Source organism: Lonchura striata, chromosome 1A (assembly GCF_050655825.1).
Source record: "Lonchura striata isolate lonStrDom1 chromosome 1A, ASM5065582v1, whole genome shotgun sequence".
NCBI lineage: Eukaryota > Metazoa > Chordata > Aves > Passeriformes > Estrildidae > Lonchura > Lonchura striata.
This window is the reverse complement of record NC_140741.1, coordinates 60,133,673-60,155,371: the sequence shown is the minus strand read 5'-3', so window position 1 is coordinate 60,155,371 and position 21,699 is coordinate 60,133,673. Positions and strand designations below refer to the sequence as shown.

Genomic DNA, 21,699 nt, shown 5'->3' with positions numbered 1-21,699 from the left:
ACAATGTGGAGCAAATTCTGGCCGTCGCCTTAGCACTCCTGGGCTTGTCTAAGGAAAACACCAAAGAGGATTTGAGAGAAGCAAAGCTCAGTAGCACCCCATGCAAATCTGTTCCTGCAGTTTGGTAGAGACACAGTAAACAGCAAATGAGCTACTCAGCAACCCCAGCTAATTTGGATGCTCAGGAGCTTTGCTTCTCTCAGATCCTTTCTCTTCTTTCTAAACTGGCATTTGATGGAAGCAGCACAGGTCTCATGATGCACTGTCCCTTGATTAAGTCAGAAAGGTGAATCCAGAAAGAATTGTAAGCACCACATTTTTTGCACAGCTGAGACCGAGTAGCTCCTCTTGTTGCCTGGCCTCATGCAGAGCTGGTCTGGGCAGCACTTTTTCAGCTGAACTCTGCCAACCCTTACAGAGCTGTAAGTACTTAAAAGAAGCTGAAGTACTGCCTTGTCTAAATGCTCTCTCTGGGGCATAGTTTTCCAAGTGAAAATCTAATGTGAACATGCTTGTAGGAATTTATTGAATATTGTTTTGGGCTATGTGTTTCTGGAGGAAGCCAACTCTGAAAAATTGTGATATGCCTTTTGTGAGTGTCTCCAGACACTGCTGCTGTGCTCTGTTTCATTACAGCAATACTTAATTGGAAAACAAAAAATTCCAGTTGAAAACCCCAGGCACGTACAGGGATTTATTCATGGTCGTGCTCTGGACAAAGCAGCTTGTCTTTAAGGATACAGCAGTTAAGGAATTAATCACAATGTCCAGGTCCTGGCCAGGTCAGACCTGTCATCACCTGGACTATGCTGAGGCAGCAGCATACAACTGCCCTCGTGTGCAGAACTCGGCGCTTCTCTTCGACAAACTGCACAAGATTTCTGTTGGCCCATACCTCAAGCTTATTAACACCCCTTTTGTCTGCAAGTATTACTTTTGACCCTGTCTGCCTTCTTCACTTTGTGCTATCTGCACTAGCTAAGTGTACATTCTGCCTCAGCACCCAGGCTGTTCCAGAAAACACTAAACACCAGCCCTGGAGCATTGTTTTCATAACCAGTTGTCTGCAGACACTAAGTTGTTAAGTACAGCCCCTTGACCCTCTGCTACAGACAATTTTCAAATATCTAAGAGCCTGCTGATTCTTCCTGTAGTCCTTCTGATCCCAAACTTGGGAACTTGGGAGATGGTTTCAAAAATATAATGAACTGTCAAGCATACTGCATACAGCATTCCTCCTTTGTCCACACATAGGTGTCAAATCAACAGTTCTGTGATAATTACCTATACCTGGACATGAACAATTTTTGTTGCAATCTATTCACTATCCATTCAACAGAATCCATATTATTTCTGAGACTCAGTCACTCTCTATCTTGGAGATAGACAGTGCTGTAATTCCTTGTAACATTTTCTACTCCATAGTAGAAGTTATTTCCTCACTGCTAACTTGCTGCAAAGAACATCAGTTCCTGTACCTTCAACCACGTATATTATGGAAAAATCACTTCCTTTCTCATCATATTTTAAGTGTTTAAAAAGAAAATTTAGTTTTTCAGCATTCTTTTTCAGTGGGTGTACTTCAATAATACATGCCTTTTCATCAGGGATGAATTCTTAGACATCTGACAATCGCTATTTCTCTCTTTTGTGTATTGACTTATTGTTCACTTCCCATTATCTGAAATTTGGAACTAAAAACTAGGCCTAAAACTCCAAATAGGAGTGTACTATTCCTGTCTACAGACAAAGATCTTTGCCTGTCTTAGGGAAGCAGTCACTGTGATCCTTTTCTGCTAACATACTGCTTTTGATTCATTATCAACTAAGAACCATAATCTGAAGATCCAGATCTACTGAGGTGCTTGTCAGCTCCTGCTGACAGTAGCAGTTTTGCAATATTTCTTAGTATTTGTAAAACTGATACAGTTTATTCCAGATGAAGAATCTAACATATCTTTGAAGACAGTGTCTCTTATCCTGCATTTTTCAATACATAAAATGTCATCAACCTTTTAAATTATTTTTCCTAGTTGATACTCTCAGCATTTATATACAAGCTTTGTAGACCTTAATTGAGATCATAAATAAATTTATACCAGGCATAGGACTGATCCCTGCAGTCCTAGGCTGTTTGAGACTGCAGTTTAATTTCATAGTTGATAAATATAAACATTTAAATATGAATTTCTACCCTGGGAGTGTTGGTGTTTCCTGATGATTACTTTCATTTCTAATACTTTTCTAAAATGAAACAAAATGAAACTGAGAGAAAATCTGTAGTATATAAGCAAGTTCTGGAGAAACATCGCACCCTGTACTGAGACTCTTCCGAAAGCAAATTTTGAAAAAAGCCTATTAAAATGGTTTTAATTTCTTCCTTTATATCTGTTTTGAGTACTGTAAATTCAATTTTTTTTTATTCATATCTTCCCTGAAACTGTTTGACCTTGTAATTACCACAGATCAACATCAATGAGTTATCCCTTCCTCAGTATGTGCTGAGTCTGTAACCTGAGAAATGCATTAATCTGTAACCCAAAATGACTGATTTTATACTTAGATCTTGGCCATACTCTTCAGATACCTAAAGAGTAAGAGATGCTGCATAGTCTGGGTGCATAGCTGGGCCTGCAGCATACTGTCCCAGGAAAACTCCCAACATCCTACTTCCTCCACTCAGAATTAAGAGCTGGAACTACCTTTGATATCTGAGGAAATGGCATCTAACAACATGCACATCCTGGCTCTCACTGAAGGGGTAGGACAGAGTTATTCTATACTGATGGCATAGTTTCAATTTGCATTTCTGACTGAATCAGTATTTACAACCTCCATCACGAAAAAAAAAAAAAATTGACTCTGTTGTGCACCTGGGAGGATAGACGGCATGTCACATAGTTTCCAATACCACATTCCAGTTCTTTCCAGGCACTCTGTAAAAGTTACAGGCAGGGTTACATTTCCATATTTTTGCATGTAGATCCCTGTATTTCTTCATATTTCTGCACTTACCTTCTTCCTCTTTTTCTTCAGCTGAAATCAATAGAAATTTAGTTGTTCTGCAGAACAAGGTAACACAGAATCCTGCTCATTACTGAGGTTCCTAAGCTTACCAACACTACTGCTACTAGCAGTAATTCTCAGTCCCATGGATGGATGGAGAGAAGTAAAATTTGGTTAGGAGAGAATCTCTGATCCAAAGGCTTTCAGAAGCTAGGAGGAATATTTTGATACTTTTGGCTCTCATTATATGGTGGAAAAGGGAAGATTTGGGAGGTCATTAATTAAAATGCACAGTCATTTTTTGCTGGTTGGCAAACATTTGGCAGTTATGGCAGAAGAGTCACTTCTTCAATCACCCCAGACTGTAGGAATTTAAGTTCTGCTGAGACTAACTAGCCTTAACAAATCCTTCAGTCACATACAATGTGAACACTGAGTTAAATCAGGGTTGCTCAAACTCATCTTGACAAGCCTTGAAACTAAAGACTGTGCGAGGGGTTAAAGTGGTTTTTGAAGCTGTCTCTATTGAACTACCAATATTTAAAACATTGTGGGAGTGTCATTCAGGGTTAATATATACATGGGCTTCACAAATTAACCTGGAGAAGGGAAGGACTATGTACAAAATGGTATCAAGGGAAATAATTGTTTCCCTCCACTCATCACTGGTGAGGGAAACTGGAGTGCTGTGTCCAGTTTTGGCCTTCCCAGTGCAACAGAAGCGTGAACATAACTGGAGTGGGACCAGTGAAGGGCCACAAAGATGATGAAGGGACTGGAGCATCTCTCATGTGAGGAGTGTCTTGTTAATGTGTTCAGATATCCTGTGGGAGGAATAGAGGACAAAGATCCAGTTTTCTATAGTACTGCCCAGGAAAAGAGGCAATAGGCACAAAAACTGAAACACAGGAAATTCTATTTAAATGTAAAAAATAATATTTTGGAACATTCTCCCCATAAAGGATTTTGTGTCCCTCTGCTCTAGCTGATCCTTCTTTGAGCACACTCAGGACCTACTGCATTAGGTGTTAGATTAAAAGATTAGATACTTTTTTTAGGAGATTTGATTGTCCTAATGCTGAAATAACTGTCCATATATTTTTGTTAGCTTAGATGAAGTATAACTAAAAGGATGTAATCTTCTTTACTACTGAAACTCCCTGACACCTTGAATCTTCCCTACATTTAAAGTTTGCAGTTGCTGAACCAGTATTGTCAATATAATTTCAGCATGACAGAAACTTGACTAATGTCTTTTGATCTTGTTATGGTGTTTTTATTACTAATATTGAGACTGATTACTCGAGCAACTGCAAAATTACTATTTATTAAGAAGACAGCATGCTTCAGTTAAAAGTTGTCATTTTCTCTCTATCTTCCTTGCCCTAAGTATAGTAATTGTAATTAAGTGAGTGTAGGTTTTCAGCTAAATTTGTCTAATCAGCTTATCTGGATTGCTCTCCTCCTGCAGTCTGGATGTCTTATTTGCCTTTATTTGTCTAAGGTTTTTCCTCCTTGAGAAGCTTTTCTCTTGACAAGAAGTTAAGTATTTTCTCTACTATAGAGTCTTAGGATTTTTTTACATTACATATGAACTATTTTTGTTTTGAAGATCCCTGCATTTGAAAATGCTTTGTCATTCCTCTGTAATCTGCAGTAGCACCTACACAGATGAGCAAGGGAATCTGGGCATGTGTGTGATGGTGCAAGGGAGTGAGGCCATATTTTGGGTGTGCATTTAAAGAGGGCAAAAAAAGTTTGAGTTCCTCAGTAAGAGATGAACAGAGACAACAATTGCACAAGGTGCTTGGAAAGGAAATCTGAGAGAATACTGAAAAATGTTTGCTGTTTAATTAAGTATTAAATGAGTCGGGAAAATGCAATTTTTATTACCAGCTCAACTCTCAATTTTTTTTTTTTATTTTCATGTAATTTTATTGACATGAAGAAAATTTCTCTGTCTGATTAAAAAACTGTTCCCTAGTGTACCACCGATAGTTTATATGCTCAGATGCTTGCTTTGCTTTGTATTTTTTCCTCTTATCAGTAAAACACCAAGGCAATGTCGATGCTATTTGTAATGATCAGTCTCTAAAATACGAGAATTTTCTGTGGTTCTGTGTCAGTGTTGCATTTAACACCTATTTCCAGCAGTGCAAACTTGAAAATTACTCAAAGCAATTGACATGTTTGTTTTACCCAATTAAGTAGAAAATGTCGTTGCTTGGCCCAGAGTGCAGGAATAAGCCCTAAAAGTCTTCCCTTCTCACACCATCTCATATTTCTAAATTCCCTCTCTTTATTAACACACATAAAAAAAAAAAAAACAAAACAAAACAAAAAAAAAAAACCAAAAAAAAACCCAAAATCACCTTCCCCAGAAATGGATGATGAGAACAGGAACATTTTGTCTTCTCAGAAGTAGGCCAGGGATAATTCTCCACAGATAAGAACCAGTGTGATGGTTAAGGAAAAGATACAATAAAGGATGTTGACACACAATGCCGAAGGCCAGCTGCCAAGACTTCCAATCTCAGGCTACTAGGAAAAAGCAAAGGAATTCAGAAGTGCAATTCCAAACAGGGAGCAGGGAACACGAGGGATTTATAGGGATGCACCCAGAACTAAAAGTGAGAGAAGTCCTACATTCTACCCTTGAAATACTTCATACGACAACCTTCAAAATCTTCTTCACATGCTTTCCTTACAAAAACAAAACAGAAGGAACCAAACAAAGAACCCCTCAAACCACCCAGAAACGTTCCTGTGCCTTTAAAACTCAGCACAGAGTAGGGACAGCAACCCCCCATGTGCTGCAGGTGGAGTTGTAGGGACTGCGCTACTTAGGAAGATCTGAGATCTCCCATCACTTTCTATCTTGTGCCTTTATCTCTAACCTCCAGAGTGTTGTGGGGGAAGGGAAGGAAACCTCTTCTCTCCTGATGGGCTGAGAACAGGTTTACTGAAAGCGAGCTTGAAGCTCAAACGTGTGAATGTGAGGGAGGTGCAAGGAGGATGCACCCCTGGGGCTGCAGCTGCATTCTTGTAGGAGCGGCTATTGTCCACTCCCTGTTGCTCCCAGGTTCTTGACCAGTTTCAAGTGTAATAAACCAGTCACAGCTCTAACACCAAACTGTCAAAGCTGCAGGGATTAAAGCACGTTAACCATCGTGCAGCCTTTATTCTCTGAAAACATATATCATATTGAACAGACCCGGACAGATGACAACACTTCCCTGCTCCCTTTTGTATCACTTACAGTCAGATTCTGCTTTATCTTTGTTAATCTAGACTGGAAAATATGCATAATGCCCTCATTTTACCAAACCAAATACTTTTTTCACCTCTCAAACGTATTCATACTGTTCACATGACTTGCCACGCTGAACTTTCAAAATCTCTGGCTACTGTGGACTTGGTCAAGTGGTTTATGTGGGATCAATGTCATGTTCATGAGAGGCATGGCATATCTTACAGCCCACTTCAATATTCCCTTTATTCTGTTTTTTACTGTGGAGTACTCACAAGTTTAATCTTTTGCAATCTCCACTTACCTTTCTCTCCTTCAGAAAATTTATTACCTCACTTGCATGCAAGCACAACAAAATAAAAGTAGAAATAAAAGAGAATATGGAACAGCCACAGTTTAATGTTTTCATTTGTAATTTTAATGTATCTACTGTATCATTATCATTTTAATGTCTCATTTAAATCAAAACTTCTTGGTATCAAGTATAACTTTGTGTCTTCAACACTCAATGTATCAAAATACATGTCAGGGCCCCCCTTTGTAACATACCTCATGTCATTTTGAATCTCAAATTTATCCAGGCTAGTAAAGATGTTCTTTTGTTGAAATAGCCCACTGTCATTTTTCATGACAGTTTTTTACGAAGTACAATGTGGTAAAATATTAAGTTTGATCTTGACTTGTTCTTTCAAACCAAGGGGGAAAAAAAATCTGGCTGCTTTTTAATTAGAAACCAATCGAGGCTTTTGTCTTTTTACTTCATAAAAAATTACCTCAAATAATTCATTGCAGTCCTTAAAAGTTTTAATTCATTTCTGTGGTCACTTTATCAGACTCAATAATTAAGCAGGCTTATGATCATTAAAACTGATTCTGATTTGTGAGGATTGTCTGAAAATTATTTCCATTTTCTTAGGCTTGGGATGGAAACCTCAATACTGAGTTTTTTTCTTTTCCTTTAAAGAAAAGAATTGGAGGAATATGAAACCTATAAAAAAAAAAAACAAACAACAAAACAACAGAACAAAGATAAACCCTCCACAAACCACAACAGTCAGTATCCAAATATTTGTAAGTTATACTGAAACATTCTGTTCATGAAGGCCATATTTCCACATTATTTAATTTATTGGGTGATAATTGATGCTTCAGCTAGCTGCATAATTGTCTAAGATGCATATAATACATATTAGTGTATCTATACCTGTTAGACATTTTTCCTCTCCAAGTCTGCCTCTGATGTTTGTAAGTCATAAAGAATACCATCCATTATTGTAACAGAGATAGTGTTAAACTAGCCGTTTATCTGGGATTCCCAGGCATTATATAGGAATTAACAGCTTCATTTTACCGACAGACTACTTGTAAAAATATTAAAATCTTTCTATCCACTTATAAAGCACCACACAAAAAACAAAACAAAACAACACAAAAAAAACCCCCAACAACAAAAAGCATAGCCCTGGCAAGTTCCAAACACTTTTAAACAGTATATATATTCCTCTTAAGGTCTCTTCCTTTCCCCAAACAAGAAAATATATTGAAATACCGTATCCTTAATAGTTAAAGATATGGTTAAGAGAGCCGAATCTTTATCCATATTCAAAGCTTAGCCATGAAATTGTGTTACTTCCTTGTCTTTGAAACCAATTTACGACAAAAATACTCAAGCTGATCACTCAGTTTCTGCCCTAATCTGAAGAAAACCCCCCAAAGAGTAAGCCTGCATTACGGGGGAGACTTTTTATCTACGTGTTTTATTTTAATTTAGAAGGAAAAACAAAAGTTTGCCGTTCCCGGGGTCTTTCTGGCTTCACAACGCAGGGTTTAAAAGAGCTTTTCTCTGCCATCTGTGGTCCAAACAGCAAGAAACTTGCCCGAATGAAAGTCCACCGTCTTCTCTTCACTCCCCGAAGAAACTGGGGTGATTTCGCGACACTCGTTTTACGAAAAATATGAATTTATAACTCCGAAGAAACACAGACTCGGAGGAGGAAAAGCTCTTCCTGGCTAACAGTTAGGCGGGCTCTGCAAAGCACCAATCACAGATCACCGCTTCGCTATAAATTCAGGCATCGGGGTTACTGTAGCCCAATTACTTTCTTTTGATTAGGAAGAAGTCTCTGCAGCGATGTCGGAGACCGCTCCCGCCGCCGCTCCCGCCGTCGCGGCCCCCGCCGCCAAGGCCGCCGCCAAGAAGCCGAAGAAGGCGGCGAGCGGCTCCAAAGCCCGCAAGCCCGCGGGGCCCAGCGTCACCGAGCTGATCACCAAGGCCGTGTCCGCCTCCAAGGAGCGCAAGGGGCTCTCCCTCGCCGCGCTCAAGAAGGCGCTGGCCGCCGGCGGCTACGATGTGGAGAAGAACAACAGCCGCATCAAGCTGGGGCTCAAGAGCCTCGTCAGCAAGGGCACCCTGGTGCAGACCAAGGGCACCGGCGCCTCCGGCTCTTTTCGCCTCAGCAAGAAACCCGGAGAGGTGAAGGAAAAAGCCCCGAAGAAGAGAACAGCTGCAGCCAAGCCCAAGAAGCCGGCGGCTAAGAAGCCCGCCAGCGCCGCCAAAAAGCCGAAGAAGGCTGCAGCGGTGAAGAAGAGCCCTAAAAAAGCAAAGAAGCCAGCGGCCGCCTCAGCCAAGAAAGCAGCGAAGAGCCCCAAGAAGGCAACAAAGGCCGCCAAGCCCAAAAAAGCGGCGGCAGCAGCGAAGAGCCCGGCTAAGGCAAAGGCGGTGAAGCCCAAAGCGGCCAAGCCGAAGGCGGCTAAGCCTAAAACAGCCAAGGCAAAGAAGGCAGCGCCGAAGAAATGAAGTGCTGAAGTGGAAATACTTTTAAACCCAACGGCTCTTTTAAGAGCCACCCACTATTGTCCCCAAAAGGGCTGATACACTCCGTCACTGAGCTCCGTGCCTGCAGCAGAGCCAACTATTTGCCACTATCCGTGTGGGACATTCGTCTGTGGAGTGGATGGGACGCTAAACTTACGGCCGTGGTTTTATACTAAGACTTGGAAAAATAAAAGTTTACATTCCCGGCGAAAACGCTTTCTAAAGGCTGCCTTTTTTTTTTTTTTTTTTTTTTTTTTTTGAGCACCGCAAGTGGGTGTAGATGTTAAAGGGACTGCTTAAGGGCGGGTACCTTTCTGGGGCGTGGAGGTTCCTTTCGTTGCTCTAAATCAGCGCGATTCCTAACAGCACGGATGCGACTGCCACACCTCTTAGTGACCGTAGCCGGGAACTGTCAGCACGGCTCCTCCGCTTCCTTGGCAATGACCTTTCCGCTTGCCAGCGCTGGCGTGGGGCAGGCCTTAATTTCTGCGTGACTTGACCGACCTACTTTTTTCGAGGAGGCGACTGCCGGGGCGGGAGGCGGGCAGGAGTCAGCGGCGTTCCTCTCCGCACCCTGCCGGGCTGGCGGCGGGAGCGCGGCCGGGCAGCGGTCCCGAGCCCCCGGGCGGCAGCGCAGGGGCGGAGCGGCGCGGAGCTCTGCGCAGCGCCGGGGGCTGCCCGGCGCCGCCTGCGATTGGCTGATGGGAGAAGCCGCAGCCGCTCATTGGGTCGCTGGGAAATTTGGAAAAGCCCGCGCTGCAGGGGAAGGGGGGAGGGGATGGGGTGGAAAAGGGAGAAAAGGAGGGGGGACACGGAGCACTACTCGCTTTGGCTCCGAGCCTACCCGTGCTCCCGGGCCCCCGCGTTCCGTGAGATCTCATTCCCCTAAAGCGTCTACCCCATTTCAGGGGTGTTCTCCCGTCCCCCAGGCATGTAATCCTTGTCTTCTCATACACAAGGCAAAATGTTTTAGCTTGAGACTATTCCGAAACATCAATACAAACGATAAAGAGGGTCGAGTATTTATCCTTGTGCCTTTTCATAAAAATTAAATGTTTTTACCTTCGTGAAGCATGTTTGCCAATTTAACTGTGAAACTTCCAATTTGGATAGGACATATTGTATTGTCTCTTATTTTTACTGTTAAAAAATACTGCTTCCATTTATTTAAAAAATACTTAAACGTTTACATTTAAGAGTAAATTTTAACTACCTCTAACTTGAAAAAATATTCAAGAACTTTGTAATTACTATTGCAAGATTTAGTAGCTGACTAAACACTTGTTTAAAATTCTACCTACCACTTTTTAAAGTTACATTTCCATACCCAAGACCGAGACACTACCATGAAACAGCTCTTTTATTGAAAAATTTGGTGGCTCTTAAAAGAGCCTTTGGGTTAAGTGACGATCCGAAACTCCTTACTTGGAGCTGGTGTACTTGGTGACAGCCTTGGTGCCCTCGGACACGGCGTGCTTGGCCAGCTCGCCGGGCAGCAGCAGGCGCACGGCCGTCTGGATCTCCCGCGAGGTGATGGTGGAGCGCTTGTTGTAGTGCGCTAAGCGCGACGCCTCGCCCGCGATGCGCTCGAAGATGTCGTTGACGAAGGAGTTCATGATGCCCATGGCCTTGGACGAGATGCCCGTGTCGGGGTGCACCTGCTTCAGCACCTTGTACACGTAGATGGAGTAGCTCTCCTTGCGGCTCTTCTTGCGCTTCTTGTCGCCCTTCTTCTGCGTCTTGGTCACCGCCTTCTTGGAGCCCTTCTTGGGCGCGGGGGCGGACTTGGCCGGCTCGGGCATCTTGGCAGCGCTTTCCTACCCGGCGGAAGCTCAGCACGCAAAATGGCCGCGGCGCCCGCTATTTATACAGAAGTGTATGCAAATTAAAGGCATCAGCACCGCGCAATGCCATTGGACCTTCCCGTACCGGGCGCGTCTTCGTCGCCGATTGGTCACACCACGATCCGTCCGCTCATTGGTTCTTTCGGCAGAGCCCGGTTCCAGCCAATCTCCGCGTGCTGACCCGCCCAGGGAAGGGATAAAAGGGGAGCGGCGCTTGCGTCAGTATGATTGTCCTGGTTCTCGTCCGTGTCCAGTCTGTGCTCCAGTCAGTGCTTCCAGCATGTCCGGCCGCGGGAAACAGGGAGGCAAGGTCCGAGCTAAGGCCAAGTCGCGCTCGTCGCGGGCCGGGCTGCAGTTCCCTGTCGGCCGTGTCCATCGGCTTCTCCGAAAAGGTAACTACGCGGAGCGGGTGGGTGCCGGAGCTCCCGTCTACATGGCAGCTGTGCTGGAGTACCTGACGGCCGAGATCCTGGAGCTGGCGGGCAACGCGGCCCGCGACAACAAGAAGACGCGCATCATCCCCCGCCACCTGCAGCTCGCCATCCGCAACGACGAGGAGCTCAACAAGCTGCTGGGCAAGGTGACGATCGCGCAGGGTGGCGTGCTGCCCAACATCCAGGCCGTGCTGCTGCCCAAGAAGACTGAGAGCCATAAAGCTAAAAGCAAATAAATCTGGCGAGCAAAGCTACTCAGACTTTGCACGACATGAAATTTTAAACAAAAGGCTCTTTTCAGAGCCACCACGTAGTCAGAAAAGAGTTGTGTTACTTTCTTTACAAAGGTGCTCTGATGTGGAGTCTTCAATTTTACTAAATTTAATTTAAACGAACTTGTGGTGTTTCAAAACTTTGTTTCTACTGAAAAGGGCTGATAAATTTGCTTTCCAGCCCGTGTTTCTAAATGAATGTTAATATTTTTGTAACAATTTATTGTTTCATTTTTTCATTGTAACACTCAGTAAAGAGCTGGTGTTTCAGGATTCTGCTCACCTTTCATGGTTCCACAGCTTACTTAGGGTATAGATTAGAGGACGGTGTTTGAAGCACGGGTGGGAGTGGCAAAAGATATGCAGCATGAAGATAAAGAGGAGACCATCGTAAACCCCAGATGTAGCTACATCTAATAATGGAAAGATTTCTTTCCCTTTAAAGGCCTTTGTTCTTTAAAAGATGCTAAGTTCCTATGTGTTAAATACATGTAGAAATAAAATGAGGAATGCCTTAGCAAAAACGGCATTTGAGCTATATCTGAACTTAGAACCTGCACTCTAAACTAACAGTGTAACACTCATTCAGGAGCACCTTGTAGTGGTAGTGTGTTCCCATTTTAAGGGGCATTTTCAAACTTTCTACTCATAACTTTTCTCACTGTCCATTGCTGTTCCTCTTGTTGCATCAATTGACAGTGGGTAATAATGAGTTTTCTATATTGTTGGCACAAATATCACCCCAGAGCACAATCTTAAATCTCTTCATACTCATTATTATAAATTATGAGAAAAACTGTCTGACTGATTCCTCTTGCTAGGATAGTCCCAGAAGCCTCATCTGATGATCTGTAGCACACTGCACTGAGGTGATTGGTCTCATCTTTGTTGCACCTCTGCTCTTTCCATCTCCTGGAGAGAAGGAGGAGTGCTCTTGGCTAGGGGAGCCATCCCCAAGCTGTAGTAGACAGGCTTTTTAGGCAGCATTGTGCCATGCCCAAAGCAGGGCATCAGGGATCATTTGTGGAGAGAAATATAGAGAGCTGCTGGAGCACCAGACTAATATTTTACAGTGATTGTGTCTGCATCTAAAGGTTTTGTTTTTAAGTGGACACATTTAGGGTTGTAGTGGTTTTATTATGCTGTTTTACTGATCATTTGCTACTGCTAAATATCTCTGGCCCTTACTCTTCTTTAAAATCTGCAATGGTAATTAAAATTTTATTTTAACATGCATGGGTCTTCTATACATAGTTTTCAGAAGAAATTTCTACATATGTGTTTGTCAGAAAATTTCAATCTCAGAATGGTTTGGGTTGGAAGGGACCATTAAAGATTATCTCACCCAAAACTCCTGCTTGTGGGCAGGGTCACCTTTCACTAGCCCTGGCTATTCAGAGCCCCATCCTGCCTGACTCTAGGGATGGCATTCTCTAGGAATGAGGCATCCCCATTTTCTCTGGACACCCTTGTTCAGTGTCCTACAAGCGTCCTTGCAAAAAATGCCTTACTTATGTGCAATCTAAATGTAAAATCATTGTCCTTCCTCCTATCCCTACAGGCCTGAAAAGAAGCCTTCTCTATTGAAAGGCTGCTATAGGATTTCCTCAGAACTTGTTTTTCTCCTGGCCAGACAACTGCAACTCTCTCAGCCTTTCTTTACAGGAAAGGTTACCTAGCCCTCTGATAATTTCTGTGGCCCTCTCTGGACCTGCTCTGCCAGATTAATGTCTTTTCTTATGCCAGAAGACCACAGAGCTGCATAGAGCACTCCAGGTGGGGTCTCAGGAGAGCTGAGTGGAACAGGAAAACCACCTGCCTCAACCTTCAGTTCAGGCTGCTTTTGTTGCACCCCTCATTAGGATGGGCTTTCTGGGGCACAAGTGTCTATCTCTAGATCAAAGCACTGGAATTCCAGAAAAAGGTGTGGGGTAGAGATATCTAAGCAGGAGTTGGCTTTCTCTGTGAACAAACTCCTGCATGTGGAGGTCAGAGCTGATAGCACAAGAGAGGGCCCCATTCTCTGAGTGTGGTGCTAAACCTAGTGTATCCATTCAAATTCGTCCTGTCATCTGACCAGGAATTTCTTATTTGCTTCAGAATTTCATTCCAAACACTTATTATACTCATTAGTCTTCTCACCTCAGTACCTGGAGTTTCATCCTCTGTCATGCTTAGATCCACTCCTTAACACTCTCTGGATTTGTCTTAACCAGTTTCACCAGTTGTTAACCTGGTGTCGCCATCACCAGTGATAAGGTTTCCAACATAAAAGTCCAGTAAATCAGATGGATTAAACAGTAGGAGAGCTGGAAAATCTCCTGTTGTTAAAAACAGCTTTCAAGCAAATTCCAGTGCATGAAGGAATGCAGCTAAGCAAGTTTAAATAAATGAATTTATCTTAGTTGGAAATGCAAGAAGCAGTAGGAAAGAGGAAATCCATATCACATGGTACCTCAGCTGTGTCATTGTGTTGCAATGCACCTTCACATTCTAAAGAATTAGTGACAAAAAAAAAAAAAAAATCCAAACCTGCAACCAAGGTCCCTGAAATGCTATAGATCATAGTTATGCCTGGGGATAACTCAGTAATGCCAGTTTGTATATTAAAAGACTTAAAACTGCATGGTTAAATATTCAAAGAACCTTTCTATCCCATTTCATCTATATTGCTTGCAATGCTAGGAAAAATGTACCTATTATGCAGCTCTGATATTACTTTAGTTTGCACATTATTATACCTATTGTGACAGTTGTAGCAGATACAGATATGGATTTAAATTGCCACTAAATCTCTCAAAAAAATTAGGAGCAGCTTTGAAGTTGGTTACAATACACTGATGCAATGACTTTTTTTGCTAATTACCCTCCTGTGCAGTATCCTCTTGTGCAGTCATGGTGAGATGTTGCCTTATTTTAATAAAAAAATGCAATTTTCTCATTATAGTTTAATGAGGAACTAGGGTAATTGTCCTAATTAATGCACTCTTGAAAAGCTACAGATTTTTAATTTTTTAAACTTAGCTGAGTTTTGCAAAGGTTTCCTTTCTCATTTAACCCTACTGCTGTGTGCCCAAATTCATGAGGGAAATGAGGTATCTCTAACATGTGGATCAGAAGATAAACTTAGATAAAAAAAAACTTAACAGTAGAAATAACTTTACTAGGGATTTTATTCAGTAGCATAATTTTATTTCTTCTCTTTTTAAATTATTTTTGTTTAAGAAAGTGCTCTTATCCATAAAAGAACTGTATGTATATCCCTAACAGACACACCTGTGAAACATGTCCATGCACACTTGCAGCAACACATAGGCAAGGCAGCCTTCCAGAAGGCATGATATTAAATTATATCTAATGTACTAGACCTATTGAGGAAAGGGGTTTGTAGCTGTTTTACTTACTTGAAGCTTAAAATTTGGTCTCAGCCTCTCCATCACCCATCTCTGGCAGAAATGGAGGGGGATTTTCCGAGTCTTGTGGTACTTACATTGCTGGAAGGAAAAGTTATACTAGGATCCTCAGTCCTCATTTAGGAAGCCTTAGGAATAAATTATTATTTTGACATACCAAAAGATTTTGCATCATTTCTTTCAGGTCTCTTAAGTAATCAGAATGCTGTTCCTAACTGCCTCAGGAAACATAGTTAGACAGATTTTCATATATAAAGAACGAAGCAGAATTTGTGGAGCCAAAAGGGAATGTTAGGCACCAGCCTGACAGGCCCACTATTGACAAATCTTCCAGTTAGTCTATAAACAGTCTTAGTTCATTCTGTTCAGTTGAAAAAGCAATCCTAATCTAAATTAAAAATATTTTTTCCTTCTTATGCTGTATATTTGAGTGGCAATTCTTTAAATTTGAAAGAAAAAGAAATTCACAGTGATACTTAAAACAGAATTTGTACCCTTTTGTCATCTGTAAATGAAGGCATGACTATCTCAATTGCATTTCCCCTGAATCTAGGTAATATTTTATCCCCAGAAATATTTTTGAGATGTTGCTGACGTTCTCTACATTATATTAAGGAAAAACTTTAAATAAATAACTGCACCATTTTTAAGGGATATGAAAAATTTTATAGCAGTAGGCATGTAACAGACATAAAATAATAATAATAGAAGAATTGGCAAGCACCTTAGGCATATCAGATATATTCAGTGCAAGTAATATTTAAAACCATAATAGATTTCATTTAGAAATAGTCTTATAAGCCAATATTTATTCAATCACTTCACAAATACAGTCCAACATACTGTAAGCAGCATGTATGACATGTTTTCTGCAAAAGCATGAAACAGACAGAAAAAAATTCTGGATTCCTCATTGGAATAATAATTGTTGCACTAGTGTTCATTCTTCAGCTGTCATACAGACAGTTGTTTGTAATATCCGTAATTCTTTCTTTCGCTTGCGGGATCTCAGTGTCCGGCAGCGGATACTTCTTCCCGAGGCCGGCAGTGCCGGGAGCGAGCCCCAGCCCTGCGGCCAGCGCAGCACTGAGACCTGTGCGCGGGGCTGGGCCTGGCGGTCCCTTCCGCGCTCTCCAACAGCGCCTCCGGACTGCCTCCAGGGAGTCTCCGGTCTAAAGGCTTCCCTCTGCAGCCCCTCACTGACCATTTCTCCCTGCTCCCCCTCGCACCGACCTGCAGTCGACATGAATGCGTGCGAAAATGAAAACGCGGAACGCTCCGTGCCCCGCGGAGGAGGGGGCAGCTGTGGGAGTGTCTGGGTAGACAAAAAACACGCGAAGCCGCTATGGCCGAAGCAAACAAAGACAGCGCGGCCCGGGAAAGCCTGTTCCGCCGGGCTCCCCGCGAGCGGGAGGCGGAAGAGCGGCGGGGGGAGGCGGGAGCGCCGAGCGAGGCCCCGCATTGGTCGGATTTTGCCGCAGACCCGCGGGGAGGGACGAGGAAGGTGCGCCGCAGCCCGAAAGGCGGGCCGGGGGTCGCAGGCCCCGCTCTAGCTACTGACATAGACCCGGAGCTGCCGTAGAACTGTCACCAGCACAGGGGGCAGCGGGCGGGACAGGAAAGAAGCAAAAGGACGCGCGGGCTGACGGCAAGCAGGGACAATGTATGCGACCCGACATTAAATCGGTTAGTACCCGGTAATAAAAAGAGCAGTATTGTCGGTTCAATCGCTGTATGAGCCAACCACTTAAGACTCGGGCTTGATGATCCTTGTGGGTCACTTCTCAGAATATTCTATGATGCCCTGACTAGAAACGCGGGCCGAGGCCAGAACCGCTCAGGAGAGGCGGAGCCGCCGGGAGCGTCCAAGGGACACAGCTGGGAAAGCGCCGCGGCCGCGTCTCGCGGGAAGCACGAGCAGAGCCGCGCAGGGCTGGCGGCGAGGAGAGGAGCAGGGGGCGGGGACCGGGCAGGAGACCCCGCCTCCCTCGGCAGTCCTCAACCAGGTCGGACCGCCGCCCATATACAGAGCCGAGGGGCCGTTCCCAGCGCATTGAGTTGCGAGCTTTGAGTGCAGAATCATGTCTGGTCGGGGTAAGGGCGGCAAGGGGCTCGGCAAGGGCGGCGCCAAGCGCCACCGCAAGGTGCTGCGCGACAACATCCAGGGCATCACCAAGCCGGCCATCCGCCGCCTGGCTCGGCGCGGCGGCGTCAAGCGCATCTCGGGGCTCATCTACGAGGAGACGCGCGGTGTGCTCAAGGTCTTCCTGGAGAACGTGATCCGCGACGCCGTCACCTACACGGAGCACGCCAAGAGGAAGACGGTCACGGCCATGGACGTGGTCTACGCCCTTAAGCGCCAGGGTCGCACCCTCTACGGCTTCGGCGGCTAAACTCGCTTTTTGCTTCATCTTGTCGCTTTTATAAAACACAAAGGCTCTTTTTAGAGCCACCCACAAATGTCAAAAAAGAGCTTCAAATCGCTATTCGGCGTGTGCCTTTTTCCAGTTTTCGGGTGGGAGGAAAAGAGGAAGGGGTTTTTTTTCTTCAGCTTTCCTAAGGGCTTACTGTCCATCCGTGTTACGAAGGTGAGATTCGCATTCAAGTAGGTGGGAGTAACCGAATCTTTACTCGGGAAACGAAACGGAGGGCGTAAAGGGTGTAGTGCTTGACAGGGAGCTCACGGAGCTCTGAGGAAATCAACGTTCGGCAAATTCCAATCCTTTATTTCCCCCATTCTCTTCCATGTGGAGCGCCACCCCATTAAATCAGGCCCTCTTTAGAAAGGGCGAGGGACGGGACAGACAGGCGAGAATAAAACAGGCGATGGATGGGTTGGTCGGGGCCAACCGCCGGTGCCGTGGCCGCTGTCGCGGCACCGGTCGAGACAGCCGGGAAGGGGACAGGGAGCTCCCGAAATGGCGGCGCTCATCTCTCGGACATTCGGTGGGCGGGACAGAGCGGGAAGAAGAAACAGCCAAGAGCACCCCTCAGCGCTCTAGGGACTGCGCACCAAAGACGCTGCGAGCCCCCCGCAGCGGGCTGATCTAAAGCCCTCCCGCCCCTCCCCGCCCTGCTTCTGAGCCTGCCTGTTCTCTAGGCACCGCTCTCGCCTACACCCACCACAGCACAGCCCCGTACACCCCGGCAGGCAGGGCTGGACAATCTGGAAGGCTCGCATTCCCCCAGGTATCCCCGAATTGCCACCACCTTGGGCACTGAAGAGTGCTTGGCACGGGCTGCCCGCGCCTGCCCCACAACACAGAGACAACAGCTCTCTCCAGTGGAATTGTGGTGGCTCTTAAAAGAGCCTTTCGGTTTGAAGTACAATGGGCAGGGAACTCAGGCACGCTCGCCGCGAATGCGGCGGGCCAGCTGGATGTCCTTGGGCATGATGGTGACGCGCTTGGCGTGGATGGCGCACAGGTTGGTGTCCTCGAAGAGCCCCACCAGGTAGGCCTCGCTGGCCTCCTGCAGCGCCATGACGGCCGAGCTCTGGAAGCGCAGGTCGGTCTTGAAGTCCTGCGCGATCTCGCGCACCAGGCGCTGGAAGGGCAGCTTGCGGATCAGCAGCTCCGTGGACTTCTGGTAGCGCCGGATCTCGCGCAGCGCCACCGTGCCGGGCCGGTAGCGGTGCGGCTTCTTGACGCCGCCCGTGGCCGGCGCGCTCTTGCGGGCAGCCTTGGTGGCCAGCTGCTTGCGGGGCGCCTTGCCGCCCGTCGACTTCCGCGCCGTCTGCTTCGTGCGCGCCATCTCCACAAAAGGACTCGCTCGGACCTCACTGAGGCAATACCGAAGCGCTTCCTCCAGCGGCATTTATCGAGCACCGCGGCTCCGCCCCCCGCCGTTGATTGGTCATAGTAGCGGAGAATTTAATTGGGTTACAACTGAAGCCGCTCAGAGCTCCAGTCGTTTCAAATATTTTTTGGGTTGTTTCCTTTTTGTTAGAAAAACATCAACATCTGTTGATGTGCTACTTGCATTCTGTCTATTTCTAATATTTCTTTTTCCCTAAGATGTTTCAGAATGGTACTTTTGGCTTTACGTTTTAAGAAATGTTGTTACTTATAAAGATTTGCCTTAAGAGAGCAATCCGGCCAAACCCCGCACCGAACAAAACAAAATTTTAGGCAAGCAAACGAGACTGAATAAAATCCAATCCAAACATCCAAAAAGTCCCCAGAAAAACAAGACAAAAAAAAAAAAAAAAAAACAAAAACAAACCAAGAACAAAAGGACACCACCACAAAATTTTTAGTTTCGGAATGCATACAAAGCATCCAATTCCTTTGTTACTACTTCCATAAGAATATAGGATGACCAAATATAAGCGAACAGTATAGATAGAGAATAAAATATATGTTAGCAAACCTGTTTAGAAGCATGTTATCTTCTCGGTAATTGCTGGAAAATTGTATTTTATTTTTACCCACTTCAAGTGGCAGAGTAATTTAATTGATTACGCAAGTGGTTAAAAAGCAGCAATATCTACTCGGAAGAAAGCGAAGACCAAGAGAAACGGCTGGTTTGGGTTAGGTGTTTAAGAGCAGGGCACAACACAAGAAGGGGTTAACGCGGGATTTTCAAACCAGCCCCCTGAGGACAGCCGTTTCCATCGCCCAATCAACAGGCAGCGCTCGGATATAAAACCGAGGTGAGCGCAGTCTGCTACGTTATTGTCGGGTCATTTGCTGCTGTTGAGTGGGACGCAGGGCGTGTTGCGATGGCGCGCACGAAGCAGACGGCGCGGAAGTCGACGGGCGGCAAGGCGCCCCGCAAGCAGCTGGCCACCAAGGCTGCCCGCAAGAGCGCGCCGGCCACGGGCGGCGTCAAGAAGCCGCACCGCTACCGGCCCGGCACGGTGGCGCTGCGCGAGATCCGGCGCTACCAGAAGTCCACGGAGCTGCTGATCCGCAAGCTGCCCTTCCAGCGCCTGGTGCGCGAGATCGCGCAGGACTTCAAGACCGACCTGCGCTTCCAGAGCTCGGCCGTCATGGCGCTGCAGGAGGCCAGCGAGGCCTACCTGGTGGGGCTCTTCGAGGACACCAACCTGTGCGCCATCCACGCCAAGCGCGTCACCATCATGCCCAAGGACATCCAGCTGGCCCGCCGCATTCGCGGCGAGCGTGCCTGAGTTCCCTGCCCATTGTACTTCAAACCGAAAGGCTCTTTTAAGAGCCACCACAATTCCACTGGAGAGAGCTGTTGTCTCTGTGTTGTGGGGCAGGCGCGGGCAGCCCGTGCCAAGCACTCTTCAGTGTCCAAGGTGGTGGCAATTCGGGGATACCTGGGGGAATGCGAGCCTTCCAGAGTGTCCAGCCCTGCCTGCCGGGGTGTACGGGGCTGTGCTGTGGTGGGTGTAGGCGAGAGCGGTGCCTAGAGAACAGGCAGGCTCAGAAGCAGGGCGGGGAGGGGCAGGAGGGCTTTAGATCAGCCCGCTGCGGGGGGCTCGCAGCGTCTTTGGTGCGCAGTCCCTAGAGCGCTGAGGGGTGCTCTTGGCTGTTTCTTCTTCCCGCTCTGTCCCGCCCACCGAATGTCCGAGAGATGAGCGCCGCCATTTCGGGAGCTCCCTGATCCCTTCTCGGCTGTCTCGACCGGTGCCGCGACAGCGGCCACGGCACCGGCGGTTGGCCCCGACCAACCCATCCATCGCCTGTTTTATTCTCGCCTGTCTGTCCCGTCCCTCGCCCTTTCTAAAGAGGGCCTGAGTTAATGGGGTGGCGCTCCGCATGGAAGAGAATGGGGGAAATAAAGGATTGGAATTTGCCGAACGTTGATCTCCTCAGAGCTCCGATAGCTCCCTGTCAAGCACTACACCCTTTACGCCCTCCGTTTCGTTTTTCGAGTACATATTCGGTTACTCCCACCTACTTGAATGCGAATCTCCCCTTCGTAACACGGATGGACAGTAAGCCCTTAGGAAAGCTGAAGAAAAAAAAACCCCTTCCTCTTCCTCCCACCCGAAAACTGGAAAAAAGCACACGCCGAATAGCGATTTGAAGCTCTTTTTTGACATTTGTGGGTGGCTCTGAAAAGAGCCTTTGTGTTTTATAAAAACGCTTAAGATGTAGCAAGAAGCGAGTTTAGCCGCCGAAGCCGTAGAGGGTGCGACCCTGGCGCTTAAGGGCGTAGACCACGTCCATGGCCGTGACCGTCTTCCTCTTGGCGTGCTCCGTGTAGGTGACGGCGTCGCGGATCACGTTCTCCAGGAAGACCTTGAGCACACCGCGCGTCTCCTCGTAGATGAGCCCCGAGATGCGCTTGACGCCGCCGCGCCGAGCCAGGCGGCGGATGGCCGGCTTGGTGATGCCCTGGATGTTGTCGCGCAGCACCTTGCGGTGGCGCTTGGCGCCGCCCTTGCCGAGCCCCTTGCCGCCCTTGCCCCGGCCAGACATGATTCTGCACTCAAAGCTCGCAACTCAATGCGCTGGGAACGGCCCCTCGGCTCTGTATATGGGCGGCGGTCCGACCTGGTTGAGGACTGCGCCGGGGCCGGGCGGGGCGGGCTCTTCGCGCGCCCTTCCCCCGCGGGCCGGGTCTTTGGCGCCATCGCTCCGCCGGAGCCGCGCCCGGCTCGGGCCGGCCCCGCCCCGGAGGCCGAACCCGACTCGGCCCGGGAGCGGATCCGGCCGGGTCCCGCCGTGCCCGCCGCGCTCGGCCCGGCT

General features: G+C 46.5%; 7 protein-coding genes across 7 annotated transcripts; 4 read left to right on the top strand and 3 right to left on the bottom strand.

The window, feature by feature from the left end:
* Nucleotides 1-4,950: 4,950 nt before the first annotated feature.
* On the top strand, nucleotides 4,951-9,284 carry LOC110483159 (histone H1.01). The gene has a single exon (XM_021552843.4). The coding sequence runs from the start codon at nucleotides 8,388-8,390 to the stop codon at nucleotides 9,051-9,053; it is 666 nt and encodes a 221-aa protein (XP_021408518.1). The 5' UTR covers nucleotides 4,951-8,387; the 3' UTR covers nucleotides 9,054-9,284.
* Nucleotides 9,285-10,413: 1,129 nt separating this feature from the next.
* On the bottom strand, nucleotides 10,414-10,949 carry LOC110483170 (histone H2B 1/2/3/4/6). The gene has a single exon (XM_021552855.3). The coding sequence runs from the start codon at nucleotides 10,871-10,873 to the stop codon at nucleotides 10,493-10,495; it is 381 nt and encodes a 126-aa protein (XP_021408530.1). The 5' UTR covers nucleotides 10,874-10,949; the 3' UTR covers nucleotides 10,414-10,492.
* Nucleotides 10,950-11,116: 167 nt separating this feature from the next.
* LOC110483166 (histone H2A.J) lies at nucleotides 11,117-12,855 on the top strand. The gene has a single exon (XM_021552852.3). It carries the CDS (start codon nucleotides 11,196-11,198, stop codon nucleotides 11,583-11,585), a length of 390 nt encoding a protein of 129 aa, XP_021408527.1. The 5' UTR covers nucleotides 11,117-11,195; the 3' UTR covers nucleotides 11,586-12,855.
* Nucleotides 12,856-15,823: 2,968 nt separating this feature from the next.
* LOC144246277 (histone H3) lies at nucleotides 15,824-18,839 on the bottom strand. Its single transcript, XM_085568556.1, has one exon. It carries the CDS (start codon nucleotides 18,785-18,787, stop codon nucleotides 18,377-18,379), a length of 411 nt encoding a protein of 136 aa, XP_085424682.1. The 5' UTR covers nucleotides 18,788-18,839; the 3' UTR covers nucleotides 15,824-18,376.
* LOC144246331 (histone H4) lies at nucleotides 17,116-17,518 on the top strand. The gene has a single exon (XM_077783589.2). The coding sequence runs from the start codon at nucleotides 17,116-17,118 to the stop codon at nucleotides 17,425-17,427; it is 312 nt and encodes a 103-aa protein (XP_077639715.1). The 3' UTR covers nucleotides 17,428-17,518.
* Nucleotides 18,840-19,701: 862 nt separating the features above from the next.
* Nucleotides 19,702-20,221, top strand: LOC144246276 (histone H3). The gene has a single exon (XM_077783131.2). It carries the CDS (start codon nucleotides 19,758-19,760, stop codon nucleotides 20,166-20,168), a length of 411 nt encoding a protein of 136 aa, XP_077639257.1. The 5' UTR covers nucleotides 19,702-19,757; the 3' UTR covers nucleotides 20,169-20,221.
* An 804-nt stretch (nucleotides 20,222-21,025) lies between these two features.
* On the bottom strand, nucleotides 21,026-21,481 carry LOC110483174 (histone H4). Its single transcript, XM_021552860.3, has one exon. It carries the CDS (start codon nucleotides 21,427-21,429, stop codon nucleotides 21,118-21,120), a length of 312 nt encoding a protein of 103 aa, XP_021408535.1. The 5' UTR covers nucleotides 21,430-21,481; the 3' UTR covers nucleotides 21,026-21,117.
* Nucleotides 21,482-21,699: the final 218 nt, after the last annotated feature.